Consider the following 22190-nt stretch of genomic DNA (forward strand, 5'->3'; position numbering starts at 1 on the left):
GTTTCGCGCAAATAGGCAGCAGTCTGCATCCGTAATTTGGTAACATCTATGCCCCTGGTATGCAGGTTGTCTCTAATTAAAATATTTGTTAAAATTCTAATTTTTATTTGATCATTCTGGGGATGGTTTTAAAGTGAGGGCCTTTAGATTGCACACAATTTGATAACATAATGAACAACGTAACATGATGTCAGGTGTTGCGGGTGTGCCAATGAGTGTACTCAAATGGTTAACTCTTGGCCGACTTTCGGCGTTGTTGCGGTGGGGCGCGCGAAGATTTTGGACTTTATATGCAAATGTCCCTGTAGGAAATTCTATTGCAAACACATTGACACCAAAATGAATGATGTAGCATGAGAATTGAGGTGAGAAAACTGAAAAGACAATACACATTTTATCGCTGTTTCGCTCTCACAGCTAACGATTGCCGATTTTTATGTTTGGTGTGGGTGGCATGCTGGGCTTTTGGACTATTTGCATATACTTCAGAGGGGAATTCTATTGCAAACAATTTGATACCAAAATGAAACACGTACAATGAAAATAGAGGCGAGAAAATGGAAGAGAGTATAGACATTTCAGTGTCGTCGCACACTTGCCGGAAACACCAGAGGCATTAGGGGAAAGTCAGCAGGTTATCTTGAGGTTATCTTGAGATGATTCTTGAGGTTATCTTGAGATGATTTCGGGGTTTTAGTGTCCCCGCGTCCCGGTCCTCGACCAGGCCTCCACCCCCAGGAAGCAGCTAGTCAGCAGACAACTGACTAACACCCAGGTACCTATTTTACTGCTAGGTAACAGGGGCATAGGGTGAAAGAAACTCTGCCCATTGTTTCTCTCTGGCGCCCGGGATCGAACCCGGGACCACAGGATCACAAGTCCAGCGTGCTGTCCGCTCGGCCGACGGTGCCCACGGGCGCTGACAGGGCTCACGGGCGGTGTACGAAAGTGTTAATAAGGTCAAGGTAACGACCTGCTACAGCTTTACTTAGGCGAGTCTTTTCAGCAAAACTTTGCAGTTCTTCCCATACTTCACACATTTTCTTAATGACCAAGGGACATCCTCTACTCAACTATTTTCTTAAGTTGAACCTTACTACTGACTTTTGGGACCCATGGCATATATAATAATTACTCATGTTCAAAAACAAAAAAGCACAAAAACAATTAAATTCCTTACAAAGATTTCAAGCGCGTTTGTCACTAAGCGCGGTTGCCTGTGCCACCAGGAACCACACACTCGGTTGACCCATACGTGTATCAACAAAGTTGCAAATAGAGGAAAAGGTCATAACTCGATTTCTGATGAAATTGGGGTAGAAACCAAAAATATTCTTAGTAGGGGCATTTGTAAGTCGAGGTTCCATGTATACTGGGAATCCATTTCTTCACAAAGTGCACCAAATATTTGGGAATTGAGCGCTTTGTGTCGAAATTCATTTATAATTTAAATAACAACAGATAATACTTTGTATAGTTCTGGGGACATTTTTCACCACAAGTTGCTCACAATGTATAATGCCGTGTGTAGACACAATATCTGGGTGACCAACATTATTTACCTTTGCAACAATTCCTGAAAGATGTCATGTTTACATCACCATCTGTACATTTCCCAGTAAATTTTTTCCATTCAATTCCATGTTCCAGGAAATAACTATTAAGTGCTTTAAAAATCTAAAAACTAGTTCTACCCACCATGTTGAGTGAACAAAGGAGTTCTTCCTGTAACTCTCCTACACACAACCCTCACAAAACAAAGGAGAAGTACCTCGTTACTTATGTCCGTTGATTCGTCAAGTTGAATTGAATCAAATTGTAAATTTTTCCCCATTTTTATAACTTTATTTTCAATAACTTCAGCCATGTCTGCAATTGTGATTGACAGCATTAATGGACATAGGAATTACTTTCAGTTTCTGGACAGCTTTCCCAAAACCTTTTCACAGGCTTGTAATATTCAAGGCTTAATTAATTCTTCTCCAATCATATACGCCTTTTTATTTTTCGCAATCTGAAGTGCTATAAGATAAGAAGCCTTTAATTAATAAGGACTTATCTCCAACGATCATTTTTGTTGGAGAAATTACTTGCTTTGCATATTTTCATGCAGTTTTTGAAAATATTTATCTAGGCATTTTGATTGAAAGTGTCTTTCGAATTCCAAAGGTAACACGGCATCATTAAACCCCTGGTTTAATGATGCCGTGTTCTTGGGTTGTTCTTGGGTTCTTGAAAATGTCAGACATTTTGTCTACACACGGCATAATACATTGTGAGCAACTTGTGGTGAAAAATGTCCCCAGAACTACACAAAGTATTATCTGATGTTATTTAAATTAAAGTAAATTAACTTTTATACAAAATTTATACAACAATTAATCATCTTACAACCGAGTGACAACCCAAGAACTCTTTGGACACTTTCATCGTTAATATCCAGAGTACTGTAATTATTCCCTGTACTGTACTATCTTTGCTTCCTTTATGTAAGAAATGGAGCTGGTGGAGTGCAAATACTTTCAACCTTTTGCACACATCACACAATACAATAAGTACCAAAAGGAACAAACACATTAAAGTTGCAAAGCTTACATTCTAGTTTTAATCAAACCTAAAACAAACTGAAATCACTAATTCTCAAAAGGAAACAATCATCTTGCCAACTATCTAGTGGAATTATTTAACCTCTTGGCAAAAAGAATCGATTACACAGTACAGGGTATAATTAAAGGTAGTCCAAGAATGCATTTAAAAATTTAAGGCAAATCAGTGCTTTATTTTATCAACAAGTTCAAGTTAAAATTACTCTGACCTACTTCCTTACCTGTTATGGTCTGGACCAATTGCACTGTACTTGTAATCGGCCTTAATCTTGTTTGTCTGAAGAAACATGTGTAGACGTGATTTTGCATTTTCAACTGTCCAATTACCGTGGATATTTGCAGTAAGATCAACATCTTCAGCCTGGAAAAAAAAATTTCTTGCTGAAAAGTTTGAATGATGAAATCCAGTGTGAGGAGTGGCACACTTTCACAACAATCATAGGACATAGGAATCACTCTAGGACATCATAGTAAAGATAATTCATAGCAACGCCAGTCAATTAACATGAAGTAAAATTCAAATTACATTACATCACTCCTCTAAAAAACCAGCATTGAATGTTATGAAATGTGATTTTCTGGGTGAGCCCCAGAGGCTCCCTGAAGCTATCCTAATTGATATGTGCAATATTAGTTTGGGGTCATCTGTCACAGAAGTCCTTTTGCCTACCAGGGACCATGAGCCAGAACCTGGCCCCCCCTCAGAGACGCAGGGAGCAATGGCCAATGGGCACTTTCCATTTAAAGTACATGTATGTCATAATTGCCATCAACTGGGGAAGGACCCAGAAAAGTAAGCAAATAAAAATGGACCACTGTCTGGTTAACCTGTGCAATCTACCTCCAAAAAGATAAAAATTAACACCTCTAGAAAGAAAAACCAAACAAGCAATTCTTCATACGACTACCACTTCGGCTCCTTAGCGTTACAACCCTCCTGTATGGGGTGGAGGGGGAAGCCGGCAGCCCACCAACCCAGTTCTTGAACGATGAAAAGCCGCCGACAGGATGAAGGGAGGGAGGGTGTAAGGGAGCCTCCGAGGGTCACCCAGAAAATGGCGTTTCATTACATTCAACCATGTTTTTCTGTGGGGAGCCCCATTGGCTCCCTGAAGCTAACTACCCAAAGATAAGTAAAAGGAGGGACGGCCACAACAAGTGCCCCAAAGCCACACACAGCCGGGAAGGAACAAGAATGTTCGCTAGATACCTGGCAGCTAGGAACTTGTTCGACCTTGAAAACCCCCATGCCCAAATGTCTACCAAAGACAAGGTACCAAAAACTGCTGCAAGATCATCATACTTCTAAACGTCATGTGCACGAGGGTAAACTGCAGGCTGGCTGTAAGTGATGACACTGCGGACATCTTGAGAGAGACAGGCCCTGAAACAGGTAACCAGGGAAACCAGATCCATGACAAACAACCAGGGAAATCAGATCCACCCACAGTGTCCACCGTCACAGAACCAGTGGGTCGCAGGTAGCAGCGAAAAGCTGCCACCGGACACAACATGCGATGCACCCCCGGCATAACCAACTAAGCATCCACAACCAACAGACCCCTCTGGAAGTCCACCGTCTCAATAAAGAACTGTTGTTTGGTTTTCTTTCTAGAGGAGATACTTTTATCCTTTTGGAGACTGATTGCACAGGTTAACCCAGACTAGTCCATTGTGATTCGCCTACCTTTCTGGCTCCTTTCCCGGTCAATGGCAATTATGACATACGTACTTTAAATGTAAAGTGCTCATAGGCCATTGCTCCCTGTGCTTCTCTGATGGGGCCAGGTTATGGCTTGTGGTCGCTGATAGGCAAAAGAAACTCCTATGACTGATGATCCTAAACTAATATAGCACCTAACAGTTTGGATAGCTTCAGGGAGCTGACAGGGCTTCCCACAGTAAGCCCCACACGACTTGTGTGAGCATAAATTAGGCCAGTCGACAATTCAACATTTGCAATGGAAAAGGTATACTCTAGCCCCTTATTAGTGAATGCAGCTTTAATGTAACTCTTCTCTAGTGGGCTGCTTTGAGTCTGGCCTGGGAAGGATGCATGAGGGATGAGGGTAGGTGGTAGCTTCAGTTGTCCCTCAAGTCTATTCCAGTATCAATTGGTGTATTTGAAGTAAATAAGTAATTATCAAAAGAAGGCACCAAGCCAGGGAAGCTATGTAGCACTGTCAAAAGTGGGTGTATTCAAAAAGCTCTATTTATCACTAAGATGACAATACGAGAACAAAAGCACACAGGGCAAACAACATTTTGTTAGGCCAAAGCTGGAATATGCAGCGGTTGTGTGGTGCCCATATCTTAACACTTTGGCGCATTCCTGCAGACCGTCGTTGTCACCAGTATTATTAATCACACCGCACGCGTGCCCCGTTCGGGAGTCACGAGCAAAAATATTTGTATAAAATCCATTTATTATCCGATCAACTTGGGAATAGTTTACAAATGTTTGCCAAGAAATTTACGTTTTCTCTAATAGCCGAACAGCTTATTAAAGAAAACGGCGTGGCAGTGAATCATCGTGGTAAAACAATTGTATTATTGACACGACGAGTATAATCGACGTAGTTTTTATATATGTTGCCGGTCGAACGCATCCTTATGTGACCTTTAATACTTATGTTCTTATAAAACATTCTATTGCGAGCACATTGGTACAAAAATGAAATACATACATTGACAAATAATGTCAGGACAGTGAATTGAATATACACTTTTCAAAGCGAGTTTCGCCAATATGCCGCCGCGGGTAACACTTCGGCCACTTCCCACACTGTTTTGGGTGGGCTACGACATTGAATCTATATTTATATGCATATGTCCGTGTAGAGAATTTTATTGCGATTCCAATGATACCACAATTAGCGATGTATAACAACTGTAGGCTTTGCAACCATTAAGAGAGTGGAAACATTTTGTTGCTGTTTGGCGCTCTCGGCTAGTGATCTGAATAGTTTTTTATTTGGTGTTGATAATCCTTATGCTTTGGCGGCATTTTATAGATATGTTCTTATAGACAATTTTATTGCGAACACAGTGATACCAAATTTAAATACGTGCGCCTTCAATTATTGTCAGGACAGTCAAAAGAGTGTACACTTTTTCGGTCTTACCGCATAGGCGCGCGAAGCGCCGAAAGCATCTGGGGAATGATTTTTTTTTGAACGCCGAGAGCGCGAAAGTGTTAAGAAGCACATCAACAAACTGGAAAAGGTGCAAAGACATGCTACTAAGTGGCTCCCAGAACTGAAGAGCAAGAGCTACGAGGAGAGGTTAGAGGCATTAAATATGCCAAAACTAGAAGACAGAAGAAAAAAGAGGTTATATGATCACTACATACAAAATAGTAACAGGGATTGATAAAATCGATAGGGAAGATTTCCTGAGACCTGGAACTTTAAGAACAAGAGGTCAGATTTAAACTAGCTAAACACAGATGCCGAAGAAATATAAAAAAATTCACTCTTGCAAACAGAGTGGTAGACGGTTTAAACAAGTTAGGTGAGAAGGTGGTGGAGGCTAAGACCATCAGTAGTTTCAAAGCGTTATATGACGAATGCTGGGAAGATGGGACACCACGAGCGTAGCTCTCATCCTGTAACTACACTTAGGTAATTACATCAAAGGCATCTGATTCACCAAGGTTACTCTCGAGGGACAGGTGACCACGAGAAACAGTCGGGAAGCAAGATGCACACACTTCCTGGAAGTCAGGACATTCAACAAGGATATGCACGACCGTAAGAGGGACAATGCAATTCGGACAATAAGGAGCATGTCGGCGCTCCATTAAGTGCCCGTGAATTAAATGGGTATGACCAAATAACATAACCTCACCAGAGCCATTTCCGCACTAACGGTTACGGTGGTAGGAGGAAGGCCATGGGGACACACTACCCTTAAGAGCACGTGGCTTGTTACCAGTAACAAGACCAGCGATCCTGCCAACGGGTATGGATCGAGGAATGAATAACAGGGTAAATGTCGATATAAGGAACACCTTTGCGGGAAATGGGCAAAGTGTAGATAGCCTCCTTCGAGGCAGCATCCGCACGCTCATTTAAGGAAACACCAATATGGCTGGGAACCCAGCAAAACTCGATTCTTAAATCTGCAAGAGATAAGAAACAGCCAATATTGAATTTCGACGACCACAGGATTAAAAGACTGCAGAGCCATGAGGGCACTGCGAGATTCAACTACAACAATAAAGAAAGAATTACGACGAGAAAACAGTTGACGAAGAGCAAACAAAACTGCATAAAGTTCAGCTGTGAAGATGCTAGTCTCCGGAGGCAGGCAACACATATAGGTGCAGTCAGGAAACACAACCGGTTAGCCTACACTGTTAGTATAAAGAAAACTGAGCTAGGAAAAGGCATTTCAGAATTGTAGAAGGGGTAAAAGCCTTAGTCATGCAGGTCAAGGTTCTACAAAACTTAGGAAGAGGGACCCTACACGCGGGCAATGACGGAATGACACAATGGAGAAACATTGACAACATGAACCTAGGGAGAACCTTGCAATCGAGACAACCGAACAGAAAGAGGAAGGTGGTGAAAGGGAACAGAGCCCACAGGAAGGGTAATGGTCAAAGTACAACATAAGCGAGAGTGAGGGTGTTGTAAAGACCGCGTAAAGTAGCGAAGACAGTATGGATCACGGCAATCCTGTAGACAGGATGCCGGTCTCAACATACAGGCTCTGGGTAGGGGCCAACAAAAGGCACCAGAGCTAAGACAGAGCCTAGTATGGTGAAGAGCATCAAGACGACGACGGGTGGAAGTCGACCTGCTTCAGAGTAAAGGTCAAAGCACAAGTCTTGGCCAGAGAGAACTTGAAGCCATGATTGGTGGCCCAGGACGACACTGCTTAAATCAAAGTTGAAGCCGCCATTGGAGGAAAGGCGAGTCATCACCTGGACAGCAGAGGGCAACCGGAAAAAGAGTAGTGCTTAGAACACTACCTTGGGGCACACCATATTGCCAAAATAAGTCAGAGAAAGTGGTACCAAGCCGCACTCAAAAGGAATGACTAGAGGGGAAGCTCAGGAGGAAGAGAGGGAGATTACAACAAAGACCAAAAGAACGGAGTTGGGACAGACTACAGTATTGCCAGATGGTGTCAGACTTTTCCAGGTCAAAAAGGACAACAACAACGGAGGTCTTCGCAGTAAAAGCAGTATGAATATAGACCTCCAAATTCACGAGGACATCAGTCATGCTGCAACACTTGCGAAAGCCAAATTGAGAAGGAGAGAGGTGGTGATAGTGTTCCAAGAACCACATCACACAGACATTGACCATATGCTCAAAGACTTTGCAGACAACTGGTGACAGCAATGGGGCAGAAATCTTTAGGGGATGACTTTAGAGAACTAGTTTTCTGAATAGGAAGAACAACCACCTCAAGCCAGTCCTCAGGAATGGATGACTCCCAGACATGGTTATAAACATTCAGTAAATACTCAAACATGCGTGGAGGGAAATGGCGAAGCATTTCATAATGAATATCATCCGAGCCTACCGCCATAGAACCACAGAGGGCCAGGGCAGACTGAAGTTCTGAGAGAAAGAGAGAGAGGATCGTAATAGGGAAGTAGAAAAGTGAGAACCCAGTTCAGTCGCAAACCGACACCAGATCCGCCACAATAAAATCACAGAGGTGAAGGACTGGCGAGACATCTGGATCAAACTTACCCGCTATCATGCGGATCATCTGCCCCTTATCATCCAGATAAGGGGCAGATGAGTGTCAGACGTAATGGTGGAAACAAAAGATCTCCAACCTTCACGTTTAACCGTACAGATGGCCCCACAGGCCACTGCACTTGCCCTCCAAAACAAAACAAAAGAAACAGGCGTCCTATGGCGACAGTGTTTCCTCCAGGTTTAGCAAACTTGGAAGGTCAGAGGTGGCTTTCCTTTTCTAAGCCACAGGAAAAGAAGCATTGCCTGCCCTCTGCAAGCTTACAGCAGACAGCCCGAGCATGGTTTGCATTCGACCAGGGAACACATTTCCGGGCGCCCCTGGAGGTAGACAAGGAACAAAGCAGAGGGCAGCATAAAAAACTGTCATGAAAGAGGGCAGTGGCTCATGGGAGAGAACCATGAGAACCGTCAGTCTGTCGAGATTAGATTCAGCAACGTACCTTACCTACCTTGAGGCGAGAATTACGTAGCAGGCGAGGATTGACAATAAAAGCATCCCCTCGCTCTTAACGTTAGGTACCATAGTTCTACTGGTGGGTGTGTGCCACCCCAAACACCTGAGCGTCAAAACAGAAGATGCCCGAAAGAATAATCAAGAATGGCAAAAGGTCGGCGGGAAAGACAATGAGAAAGGAAAAGAGAGGGGAGGAAAAATGAAACATAAGGAAAAGGAAAAAGCCATCCAGCACAATTTGTGAAGACAGCAACAGCTGCTTCGAAAGGACAGAGGACTGCTCCATGGAGCATCACACCCCGGCAGCCGCCCACCAAGCCTCCTCACGGCAACTATGTGCTGGAAAGGGAGGGGAGAGGAGTGTATGTGAAGTCATTCATGCCTAATCCAGTAGTAAGAGGTGTATTCAAAACCATTCATGCCTGTTCTATTGGATGGATGCATTGATAGGCTGGTCTGACCCCCTGTATTGTTGTCTTTTACATTGTTGCCTAGATTGTCAGTTCTTTTTATGCATTGTTTGTACTATTTCCTGGTCTCCATTCATTACATTTAAACACTTTACCCCCTGAATTCATTTGCTTCCTCTATGTCCTCATATGTCTCTCCATTTCCTAATTGTACATTTTCTATTAGAAATTTCATTGGAGTACTATTCTTATAAATAAAATGCATTTCTATCTATTTTGAAACCTTGTTAGTCTAAAGTAATGTTTTATTTACCTAGAATCAAACTATCCAAAATTCTAGGACACCTTTTGTAACACCTTACCAGTTCTCATCCCCCTCCCCTTCTCCGATTCTGGTAGATTACAAATTACCACATTTCCTCAACTTCAGCATTTCATCACTGCTGGGTTCTTACAGCATATTACAGTTTATCATTATCTGAAACAAACTGAAGTGCTCTCTTTGAGCCTGTGACTACTTTTAATATATGTTTTGAAGTTCTCTCTCTCTTAAATCATCATTCCTTAAGGTTTAGTCTTTTACATTGTGGCCTAAATTGTCAGTTCTTTTTATGCACTGTTTGTATTATTTCCTGGTCTCCATTCATTGCCATAAGGGGCCCCTGACAGCTGAGTGGACAGCGCTTCGGATTCGTAGTCCTGAGGTTCCGGGTTCGATCCCCGGTGGAGGTGAAAACAAATGGGCAGTTTCTTTCACCCTGATGTCCCTGTTACCCAGCAGTAAATAGGTACCTGGAAGTTAGACAGCTGCTACAGGCTACTTCCTGGGGGTGTGTAACAAAAAGGAAGCCTGGTCGAGGACCGGGTCACGGGGACGCTAAGCCCCGAAATCATCTCAAGTTAACCTCCTGTGCGAAAGTGACACCTGCCGTGTTATGTCATGTACATGTGTATATACTGTATAGTTAAGAAGTATACTTGGGGATGGTTCTGTTTAGTGTTGTTTAACCCCCACTTTTCCTTTAGATTGATTATTACTACAGTTCTTAATAACTTGCCTATAACTCAAGGTGGGATCAAGAAAGAAGTCACTAAGGCCCCATATATAGTTTAATAAGTAAAGAACCCAGTTACTAGCTAAGTAAGGCCATGAAACACTTTCTTTCATATTTCCATCTTGCAAATGACATTTTAGCTATTGCAATTTTTACTATAATTCAAGTTTCTCATAGATGCAAGTCACATCCTAATAACTTCCATAACAAATATTTTACAGTCTTTTAAAAATTGTTCTAGTTTATTTACCCCTTCCATCAAACTCCTCATAGTCAGGAAGATTTTATATTAAGTTAGAAAGCAGTTGCAGTAGGCACCAATTCTCAAGATTTTTAATAAATAAAGTTTCACCCAAAAACTTTAAGAGCTAAAATATTAAGGGGGCGTTATTCGGGTATCATAAAGTTGTTGTTTAGTGTCAAACATTATTTTTGACTAGTTGTATATGAAAAGGGCTACAATTGTTCGAAGTTTCAGCACTGTAGCCTAAATAGTAAGGGAGATTTTTAATTTTTTTATTTTTTTCAACGAATTTTACACATTTTCAAGTGTAAATTTACAACCACACCTTTCAGATATAATCATTCTATGACACTTTTCTGACACATTAACATATAATAAAGGATCTCTAGCAAAAGACTTTCCAAAACGTCTTTAGTTTTCCTAATACAAATAGTCTAAGTTCCCCCCCAAAATTATGCAAATATATCATGTTTATTGCTATTATAAAGTCAATAAAGAACTCAAGATAAAAACATTTGCAAACGATTTTAGAGACAAAATTTATATATAATGTGTAAGTTTCATGTAAATTGCATAAAAAATGAAAAAGATATTCATGTTCAAGTAACAAACTTTCAAGTAAAAAATAAAGTCTAAGGTGTTGCCCTCTGTGGCTGAAGTTGACTCAACCAATTTCCTCCAAAATTGGCACCCTTACAGATAGGCTTACGTGTAGTCAGGTGTATAAGTTTCATGCAAATCGCCCCATAAACAAGAGAGAGATAAAATTAAAAAAAAAAAAAAAGTGAAATTTGACTTTTTTTTTAACTAAATTTTTTGTTAATAAAACTAATTATAATTTGTTTTTAATATATGCTATTGTGATACTTGTGAGTCATAGACATGATTTCAGTTGACATTTTTGTTTGATAATCTTTTTTGACCATTTTTGACACATAATTCAATATTTTTTTTCATCCTTCCTATTTATGCTACGATGCTGAGACTTGGACCAAATGAAACCCTTTTCATATACAACTTGTCAAAAAAGTTTGATTGAAATTGAACGAGTTTTCATTTTTTGCATATTTTGTGAATAACGCCCCCTTAATCGATATTTAAATGCCAAGCATTACCTCTTCTATAGCTTTTCGTTCCTGTATGCGTTCCATGTATGTCATATGTCTACCTTCCCTCTGAATTGGACGATAAACATTTCCTTCATCTCGAAGACCCGGGACAGGAGCCATTGGTGCAGAAAGTTGGTACTCTCCATTACCTTCAAGTTGTTTATTATCATCGCCATCACCACCACCCCCACCACCACCGCCGCCGCCGCCATCAGGTGTCTGAAAAAATATATATTGTACAATAAAACTGTACTGGCAAATTCTTTTTAATACAAATATTTCTGGTAAATTGCAAGCCACAAATGAAGTATAAAGCAATGTTGTATAGGTGCATAAAATAAGCTCTGCGGTGTTCCAGGAAATACAGCCCTGATATTTTAAAGCTCATATTTTTAAATACAAGTTTCATTTGTTAAATTTAATGTTTGCATATTGAAACCCTAACATAGGTAAAAAGTTCACTTGTAAGGGCATTTATGAAAATGAAACAGTCAAAAAGCTACCACCCCCCCAATATTATGAAGCCTTTTGACTGTATGCTTATTTTAACTACCCCCAAAATTTACATGGCATTCTACTTACCATCTGCACATCAATCTGACTTCACACTATTTTAACAACAGAACATGTTTGGTAATTTATGTTTATTGCAGTACTTTCTTTGTATAGTACAGCACAAGTCATACAGCAGATTACAGCTACACATATTCACTCGTTTTAAGAGGAAAAAAATGAATGAACATTATGAACGTTCTACTGTGCATATATTGTAAAGGACACAAATATGCATCATATACGATAAAAAATACAAATAAAACCGCATTGGAAATACATAGAATAAATAATTGAAAATATATTTGTGGCAACACCCAGTGCTTGAATGGCCTGTGCAACCATGTCTGGGCGATTCATGCACGGGCAACCAGGCCCTGATGACATCACAGCGCACCTTGTCCATGTCCTCACAGCCAAAGTAAGTGGAATTTGGTATTTATTTTTACATAGACATGTTCAGGGAAGGGAAATTATCATTTTACACAGAAAAAAAAATTTGGGGGGAACACTTTATTTCAAGCGCACAGGGGGAATTTCACAATAAACACAGAGCAGCACAATGGTAAAAAACAGTGAAGGATAATTCACTCCACTTTTATTTCAAATTCTTCAAATCTTTATGACTCAAATAGTATTTGTCAGGCATTACTCCCATTTAAAACCATGCTGACCTCCACTAAAAATTTATCCTCTGGGTACTCCACCATTTTCTTATTACTGTGCTTAATTCAGAACTTTGCCAAGAATGCATGATAGTAATTCTAGTCTATAGTTTAGTGCCTGTCTATCCATTTTCCTGAATGTTAGGACAGCATTTACCTCTTTTTAGATTTCCAGGAGCTTTCTATTAAAGTATTATTAATAAGTCTAGTTAGCAGACAACACTAGGTCCCTTATATGATAGTTTCAAAGTACATTCTCATGAAATGAATGTTTCTAGGAGGCTTCAGATGAGCTGAGGTGGAATAACAGCTCTTGCTTACAGTTTCACTAGGTACGTCATTTGACAGCCCTTATGAACCGCAGTCTTAGTTAAAAAAAAAAAAATTACCTCTGCAGCTTTCTCAGCAGCCATGGCAATGCATCCTCTGGCCCTTCTGTTTTTGATGTTATATGGGTCTCTCTACCTCATCAGTGGCTACTTCACTATACTGTATTGTCTAAGGATGCTTTTGGCCATGTCATCATCTAGCTTGCCATTCTAGACCCGTTTTGTAAATTTAATGGAACACCTCTCATTTTTTGCATACCTTTACAATTTATTTGTTAGAACTTCCCCATTTCACCTTAAGTCAATCATAAGGTCTTTTATAATAATTTTCCTTGTTTGACTATGAAGCAGCTTGCCTGGTCTTTGGGTGCCAGGTAATTTTCAAATTGCTTTACTGCAGCTCTTCTAATTTGTGTGTTTAGTTCTGGCATTCTTAGCTCTTCCCTGTCAACCTCCACACTACTTTGTATTTCTTTCATGCCTTTCTGGGTCTGATTTTTGCTTCTATGAACTATCTGAAGCACCATTTTTTGTGTATCTCATCAATTTCCTTAATGAATATGACTAATATTTATGGAACTTGCTTCTGTTACTTGATCATCTCAATTGGGTTTCCCTCTAAATCATTTTCCAATAGGTCTTCTTACAGGTAGCCTCTTTCCCTACTGAAGTCTTCTCTATCATAGTTTCATGTAGTCTCACAGACTTTTGATAAATTCTTGACTTGTCTAATTCTTCAGGTAAACACAACGTATCCTTACCAAAGAGCATGTGTTTCCCAAAATCTAATATCAGGGATAAATGCTACCCTAAATCTATAATGCATATTATAAAGTAATTGCAAAAAATTATAAAACATGAAATATATACTATCAGTAATTTGAAAGTACTGTATTCCAACATATAAATACAGTACATTCTTTGTCTGCCATGACATACATGTCATGCCTGAGATTTTTGGCATAACACACCTGAACTGACAGAGGGGGGAGAACTCCTCTAACCCCCCTTTATCTTGACCCCAGACACAAACACACACACACTTAAAAATGTATGTCTTTAGTGGTCTGGGGACATTTTACTTTATAAATGAGGTATTACCACTCTTAGTTCCTAATAAACATGCTTGCACATTTAATCAAGCAAAATCATGACTGGAAAGGTACAATAAACTCACACAGTATAAGTATTTGTGGAGTTCCAACATATAAAAATTGAGTTTATTTCAAAATATAATTCTTCTACTCAAATCCCACTGTGTTACTAGCATATTGAGCTCTTTTCAGTCAAATTAAATGTCATTGAAACAATTAAAAAAATTAATTAGAATATGTTTACATAACAATCAACATTCCTGGTAAATTTAATGGTTTTCATCATCACTATACATCAATAATCTAATACTGCATTAATATGTAGCCGATATCCACATTCTCTTACAACATTTTGGCCATCAACTGAACTACAACTATGAATGCATATAATTAACCATGAATAGTATGACAAAGTCAAGAAACCTTCTTTAACCACTGCACTGCACACCTGTTTTATTCAAAAACTTCATAGTGCAATTGTTAAAGACATTTTTGTTGTTTTTATAAATGTTCAGGTAAAGTTAATGTCAAAATATTTCCAAACTCCACCATTTTTATTTAAAATCAGTGATGAAAAATTTAAAAATATTAAATACCCTAACTAAAAAAAAAAAAAAATCAACTCTGGGCGCCTTAAGGTGCCCTGTGCATTTTATTGGTTAAAAGTGGCAAATTTCCCTAGTCATCATTAAACAAAGCTCTTCTATGGCTGTAGTATGCTTTTACAAGGCCACCACCATATGAGTTATTATATAATTGTAAACAAATCATGTAGGAAAAATGCCATATGACAATAAGCAATCCCACAGTAAAACATCTTGACATAAGGAACCACAAATTGAGCAAAACTTAATAAAAATTTTACCTGTAAATCTTTAATTTCTTCTGCAGGAACCTCTCCTTGGCGGATGAGGAACTGTACAAAATCTTTAGCAGCATTGGACTGGGAATCCTTCTTACTTGTTGAATTGCCAACACCAATATAGTTGTATCCAGGGACACGCACTTCACATAAGAACCGTTGGCGATGCTTAGGACCTAAATAAAAAACATATAAATATAATTGTGGAAAAAGTAGGAAGAATACATCAGTACAAAATGCAGAGATGATGAATGCTCTGAAAAACTTATTCACAAAATATTAACCTTCTTTCATGCAAAACATTACTAAGAAGTGCTTGTTCACTGTCCTGTACTTCAAGGAACTGTATTTTAAAGTTTATAAAAAACAAAAATATAAAATATAGGTGGTTCCAAATCACGACAAAATTATTAAGAGCAACAAAGTACAAAAGTACACCAACAATTTCAAAATACTGAATTATATTATGGTTGTCTGCCATGACATACATGTCATGCCTGAGATTTATGGCATAACACACCTGAACTGGCAGGGGGGAGAACTCCTCTAACCCCTTTATCTTGACCCCAGACACACACACACACACACTTTACAATATCAGTGACTTTTGTGGTCTGGGGACAACAAAAATATAAAATATAATATAAATAAATAAATAAATAAATAAAACAATAAATAAATAAATAAATAATACACACACACACACTGTGTTATATCATATATTGGATTTCACTATTACGGGTAAGTTCTAATTGGTAACTTACCTAAGACTTTGGGTTGGATCTGGGAAGAAGAGGCAATAAGGACCGATAGAAAGTTTTGAATGAAAAGAACTCGGTTACTGGCTAAATGAGGCTGTAACATCTACTTATTTTGTAGCAGTGATCTATTAATGATTTAAAGGAAACCTAAATGATCAAAATCCATTATAATCTTTACCTGAATTTCTGACTTCATAATTGGGAGTAATCTTTTTTTTCCCACAAAATGCATAAAGCCATGACTTGACGTTCTCAGCCATCTTGACTCAATCTGCAATGAAGATGTCAAATTACACAGATTGTCAAAGGCAGCAAAATACAGTACTACACACACACAGTTATGGAATGTGGAAGCGGAGAAAATAGACCACACACTACTTTTAAATTATGTGAAAAGAAATTACATATATCTAATAAAGAACGAGACTTGGGAGAGGTTTTAGATATTAACCCTTAACACTTTCCCGCATTGGGCGAGCGAGCGATCGCTCACCCCAAGGTGGGCCAGGCATTTCAAAGAAGCGTGCGGTAATACTGAAAAGTGTATACTCTCTTTAAATTTTGTCACCTCAATTCTCATCCTAGGTTTTTCATTTTGGTATCAATGTGTTCGCAATAGAATTACCTACAGAAATATATGCACAAAATCCAAAAGCCCAGCGTACTGCCCGCAACAAACTGAGAAATTGATTGTGCATTACCCCGTAAGAGCGCAAAAGCAATAAAATGTGTATACTATTTTCACTTTGGTCACCTCAATTGTCATTCTAGGTCTTTCATTTTCATATCAATGTGTTGGCAATAGAATTCCCTACGGGAGTATACACATATAATGTCCAAAACCGTGACGTGCTCCACCCGGAGCTAAGCCAAAAGCAGGCGATGTGTTACCCATGAGCGTACACCCATTGACCCACTCAGTACATGCCCATACACCATACTGCGTCATTCCCACACATTCGTCTAATAAATTTTTGATGCCATACTGCATCATCTCCGAACGAAAGTGTACGCTGCGCAAAACGTCATATGAAGTCGGACATAGAGCTCATTTTTAAAATTTGCTGAAACGTTTTCAAATGTTTTGTGCATAATCTACTAGGCAAATGCTCCAACTTTGTCTAAATGATACCAACGTAACTTGAAAAACAAGAAAAAAATAATTATAAAATTGAATATTGAAAACTTCAGGTTTTGAAATCAGCTTCAAAAATATAAAATATCACCAAGTGTTCATTTGGTGTTATTATGTTCTCAGAATAGCATATGATCTTCATTTTCATATATTTAGAATACTGTACAGATTTTCAGTATAGTTTACTGTAAAAAAAAAACCAGCGTTGAATGTAATGAAACGCCATTTTCTGGGTGAGTCCCGGAGGCTCCCTGGAGCTTACTAGGCTGATATGCTAATGTCAGATTTTGGCATCAGTCATGTGTATGGAGTTCTTATGGGCCTACCGGGGACCACGAGCCAGAACCTGGCCCCTCTAGAGAGGCAAGGGGAGCAATGGCCTATAGAAACCCCCGTGTAACCATCAACCGGGTTAGGCACCCAGAAAGGTAGACGTCCCAAAACAAACTCCTATTCTGGTGAAAATTGCAACCAAAAGCCGAACGAGTGGATAGAACTCACCAAACAAAAACGAGCAAACTAGTATGACATCATTCGTCGTCGCGCCGCTGTCTGCGCAGCACCCCCCCTCACAGGAAGGGAGAAAGGGCAGCCCCAGACCTAGTGCGCCGCCGATCCACGCCCCAGTTCTGAGGCTGCATGTCAAAAACACTCGAAAAAAAATGCCGGCTGGAGGGAGGGAGGGATGCCGGGGACCCTCCGGGGCTCGTCCAGAAAATGGAGTTTCATTACATTCAACGCTGATTTTTTGGGGGGAGCCCCTACGTCTCCCCGGAGCTAACTACCCACAGAGGAAGAATAGGGACTTACAAGAGAGGCGGTTGCTGCTCACTCCTCAACCCAAAGTCGAGACAACTGGCTGCATCCACCGACCCAAAGCGACACAGGCCCGACTGGGCCCAGGAACGTTTACAAGGTAACGAGCAGCCAGGACCCCTGTTTGACCGCCAAAATCCCCACGCCTGAATGTCAGCCCAGGACATATTGCCAAAGACGGCGACAAGAGCCGCGAACTTGCGGATGTCATGGGCACGGGAATAGACCGCAGGCTGGCTAGCCTTAATAACCCTGCGGACAACCTGGGAGACCCGCACCCTCGAACAGTGAAGAAGGGAAACCGGATCAACCCAAAGCGCATCCACAGACACAAAAGCCGTGGCGCGCAAATAACGGCAGAGAGCCGCAACCGGACACAAAACATGATGCACCCCCGGCCGAACCAACCAAGCATCAACAACCCAAGGGCCCCTCCGGAACCCAGCAGTCTCATTCTTCGCCAGAAAAGACAGGGAAGGCTGCAGACGAACAAAACGATCACCCCAACCGAAGGAGCAGAAACCTCCTCTCAACGCCGGAGGAGAGCATGAAGCTCACCCACCCGACCCCCAGAAGCCAATGCCAACAGGAAAAGAGCCTTCGAAAAACAATCCTAAACCGAAGGGGCCACAACAAAACGAGAAGATAGAAAAGAGAGCACTCTGTCCAAAGACCAGGACGGCTCAGGCGGCGCATGAGCAGGCCGGAGGTGAAACAACCCCTGAGACAGCTTGCGAAACGGCACAGACATGGCATCAATACCGAAAGCAAGCTGAAGCGGCTCCGCCAGCGCCGCACGATACGAGGCGACAGTTAGGCATAAGAAGACGGTCCTGGAACAACCAAGAGAGAAAGGACAACACCACCCTACAGAAAGTGAAGTATAACGACGAAGACATAAGAAGAACCAGAAGGACCGCCAGGAAACTTCATACTGCCGCCGAGATGAAGTCCGCAGGTGGGACACTAATAAGAAAGTCACCTAATCAACATAGAGATGATAAACTCGAGTCAAAAATACCATATGCGAAGATTTGAGGAGAAGATCGAACCAGCCACATGACGTACCAGGCCAATCTGTTGGAAGAGGCGGAGCCGAGGAAAAACCTCCGGGTTCGGACACCGAGCAAGCAGCGCCTGAAACCACGGCTGGGCCGACCACCAAGGGGCCAAGAGGACAACTCTCCCCTGGTACATCTCTAAGCATGTCAGGACCTGGAGCAACAGCTGAAACGGGGTAAAGAGGTACAGGATCCCCCACCTCGACCAGTCCTGCCGAAAGGCGTCGACCCCGACAACCTCGCAGTCGGGAAACGGCGCCATATACAGGGGAAGGCGCCGCGACCACACCAACGCTAAGAGGTCCACCTCGGGGCGTCCAAACGTCTGGCAAAGCCAACAGAAGGAGTCGGCATCGACCGTCCATTCCATGGAGGGGAACGAAACGAGACAGGCCGTCGGCCAAGACATTGGACACTCCCCTCACGTGAACTGCCAGGAGAGCCAAACCTCGAGAACTCAGCCGACGAGTCACCCGAAGCGACCAGCGCCAAAGAGCCAAGGACCGCATCGAAACCCCCCCCCCCCAAGTTCAGACAATGAACCACCAGGGAGCCGGATCGTCGACTAGTGTGCGACTCAAATCCTCCGAAGAGTAAACCACACCACCGCGAACTCCCACACAGTGCTGTGGGCTCGACGGAAGGACGGACCCCACCGACCCGGCTGGCCTGGTGAGCACTGGTCACAAAGCCCTAGCTGAGAGACGACACGTCCATGAACACATCGAGCGAGAGCTCGGGTAAATTAAATTTTCAGAAAACCAGACAATAAGAATTCCAGAAAACTTTGAGCACAAAGAAGTGTCACTAAGAACAAAGCAGTTGGCCCAAATGGAGTTTCACCTTGGATTCTGAGAATGCACACCCGAGCTCAGCATGCCAATTCAACTGATTTTTCAGGCATCCCTGAGTACAAATCCTGGAAGATATGGAAAAAGGCTAACATACTTCCAATCTACAAAAGTGACAGCAGGAAAGATCCCCCCTAAATTATAGACCTGTATCATTGACAAGTGTAGTAGTCAAAATACTGGAAAAACATTATTAAAACTAAATGGGTAGAACACATGGAGTAAAATGATATGACAGACATTATGGTTTTCAATCTGGATGATCCTGCATTATGAATTTACTGTACTTAGTTTCTATGATAGAGCCAAAGAGATTTTACAGAAGAGATGGTTGGGTTGACCACATTTATCTGGACACGAAAAAAGTACTTTGACACAGTTGTTCTGAACCTGGAACATACTTGAGTGACAGAAAGACTTCTAACATGGATGAAAATTTTCACACAGAAGATGAGTGCAGCAATCTGAGATAATGTAGTGGAGAAATGTAGTACCAGTGTTCAGTTTCAGCACCAGTCAATGATCTACCAGAAGGAATACAGAATTACTGAATATATTTGATGATGCCAAGCTACTAGGGACGAAATTTTGATGATTGTCATGCCCTACAAGAAGACCTGGACAAAGTGTATGCATTAACACTTGACAAATGGAATTTTATGTAAATAAATGCCACATTATGAAATACGGAATACAGTATGAGAGAAGCCACACACCTGGATTGTACTTTGATTGTTCCTGGATCGGGTTCTGGGAGTTCTAATGCTCCCCAAGCCCAGCCCAGGGCCAGGCATGACTTGTTAGAGCTTGGTCTATTAAGCTGTTGCTTGGAGTGGCCCACAGGCCCACCACAGCTGGGTTGGTCCGGCACTTCTTAAAGAAAACTAACTAGTTTTCTCTTGAAGATGTCCATGTTTGTTCCGGCAATATTTCTTATACTTGCCAAGAGTATATTGTACAACCGTGGCCCTCTGATGTTTATACATTGTTCTCTGTGCCTCTGGCACAATATGGCACAAAGAATTTTGATAAAAAGATCTAAGATAGTTCTGGACAGAAAACTGTAACCCAAGTACCACAAAGAACAATGTGCATGGATCATATGCTATGCTTTCCAACTTTAAAATAGCGTTTAAATACTGTACATAAATAGCAAAATATTGAAGAAATTGTTCAAGACCTTTACGAGATCAAAATTGGAATATGCAGTGGTTGTATGGTGCCCAAATCTCAAGAAGCACATCAATATATTGGAAAAGGTGGAAAGACTTACAACTAAATGGCTTTTGGAACAAAAAAAAGTGAGAGGTGGTTAGAGGTGTTAAATAGTGTATACCCAAGAAAGAAGATACAAGACCAAGATATGATCACTACATATAATATAGTAAAAGGAAATTAACAAAATTGACAAAACAGAATTTGTAAAAACTGCAACTTTAAGAAGAGGACATAGGTTCAAACTAATGAAACAAAGGTGCCAAAAAAACAAGGCTCACTTTTGCAAACAGTGGTAGACGGTTGGAACAAGTTAAGGGAGCAGGTGGTAGATGCCCAAACTGTCAGTAGTTTCAGATCATATGAAAAATTGTACCAGGAAGACTGGACACCATAAGCGTACATTATCACTCTGTAATTTTGCCAAGATGATTGCACAAATTGTCTAACCAAACTTCACCTGACATGACCAATAAGTTAGGCCTCGAAAGCATATTGTACATGGCAAGTTTATGAAAAAAATATGAAATACTTCTACAAATTAGAATTTTTGGACAAAACCAATATACAAAATATCTATACTGTATACAAAACCATACCACATAACTATGCTAAGTACAAGCTGGCAGGTTGCTACACATTACTTAACTGCTAATAAAAACCTATCTTTAGTGCCACAACAGTAGTTATTAGTAGGAATAAGCTTTTACAAGACACAATCACCAGGGTGACTACAAACTAGACAATTATCTAATATTACCAAGATTTTGCTGTGAACTTCACCCACAAGTTTTAGATTTGAAATTCTAGTGAGATTCTACCACGATTCCCTTGAATGCTTTCTGGAAACAATCCTAAGGCCTGACCACAGCCTAAAACAAACGCTAAAACCAAATAGCTGTGCTTTATGAAGTTCACTCTTGACCAAATTACAACTGTAGTTACACACATAATTATGTATCACACTGTAGTGTTAACACGCTGGCATCCTGGCGTTGGTCTCCCTTATCCTCCCTCACCGCCCAGCCAGGCACGCAACTCTCTCAATACCTAACCACGGCCCATAACTTGTCGGCCTTAATTGTTAAACTAGTACGTCCATAGCTAGGAAATATCTTATCCAATTTAAACAAAAAATGGTTGTTAGAACATAAAATGGATGCTAAAATTACCTGAGTCTTGACGGAAGTGCGAGCGGGCGAAGCGGGAGGCGGGTATGGCGCCGCCAGTCACAGGGTTGCCAGATAC

At 40.9% G+C, this 22190-nt stretch overlaps 1 protein-coding gene across 3 annotated transcripts in view; it reads right to left on the reverse strand.

The window, feature by feature from the left end:
• The window catches only part of mle (dosage compensation regulator mle), a 71718-nt gene extending 49528 nt beyond the window's left edge, over positions 1-22190 (reverse strand). The window contains exons 1-5 of one of the 3 annotated variants that reach the window (XM_045760583.2): positions 22115-22190; positions 16043-16135; positions 15107-15279; positions 11608-11820; positions 2828-2967 (exon numbers count right to left, since the gene is read on the reverse strand). In XM_045760583.2, coding sequence (XP_045616539.1) covers positions 2828-2967; positions 11608-11820; positions 15107-15279; positions 16043-16124 — 608 coding nt within the window. In that variant the 5' untranslated portion in view covers positions 16125-16135; positions 22115-22190. Of the gene's footprint in view, positions 1-2827; positions 2968-11607; positions 11821-15106; positions 15280-16042; positions 16136-22114 lie in introns of those variants that run through there. The other 2 variants (XM_069308798.1, XM_045760584.2) reach the window with 2 other exon arrangements.

This window comes from Procambarus clarkii, chromosome 63, assembly GCF_040958095.1.
Source record: "Procambarus clarkii isolate CNS0578487 chromosome 63, FALCON_Pclarkii_2.0, whole genome shotgun sequence".
Taxonomy (NCBI): Eukaryota; Metazoa; Arthropoda; class Malacostraca; order Decapoda; family Cambaridae; genus Procambarus; species Procambarus clarkii.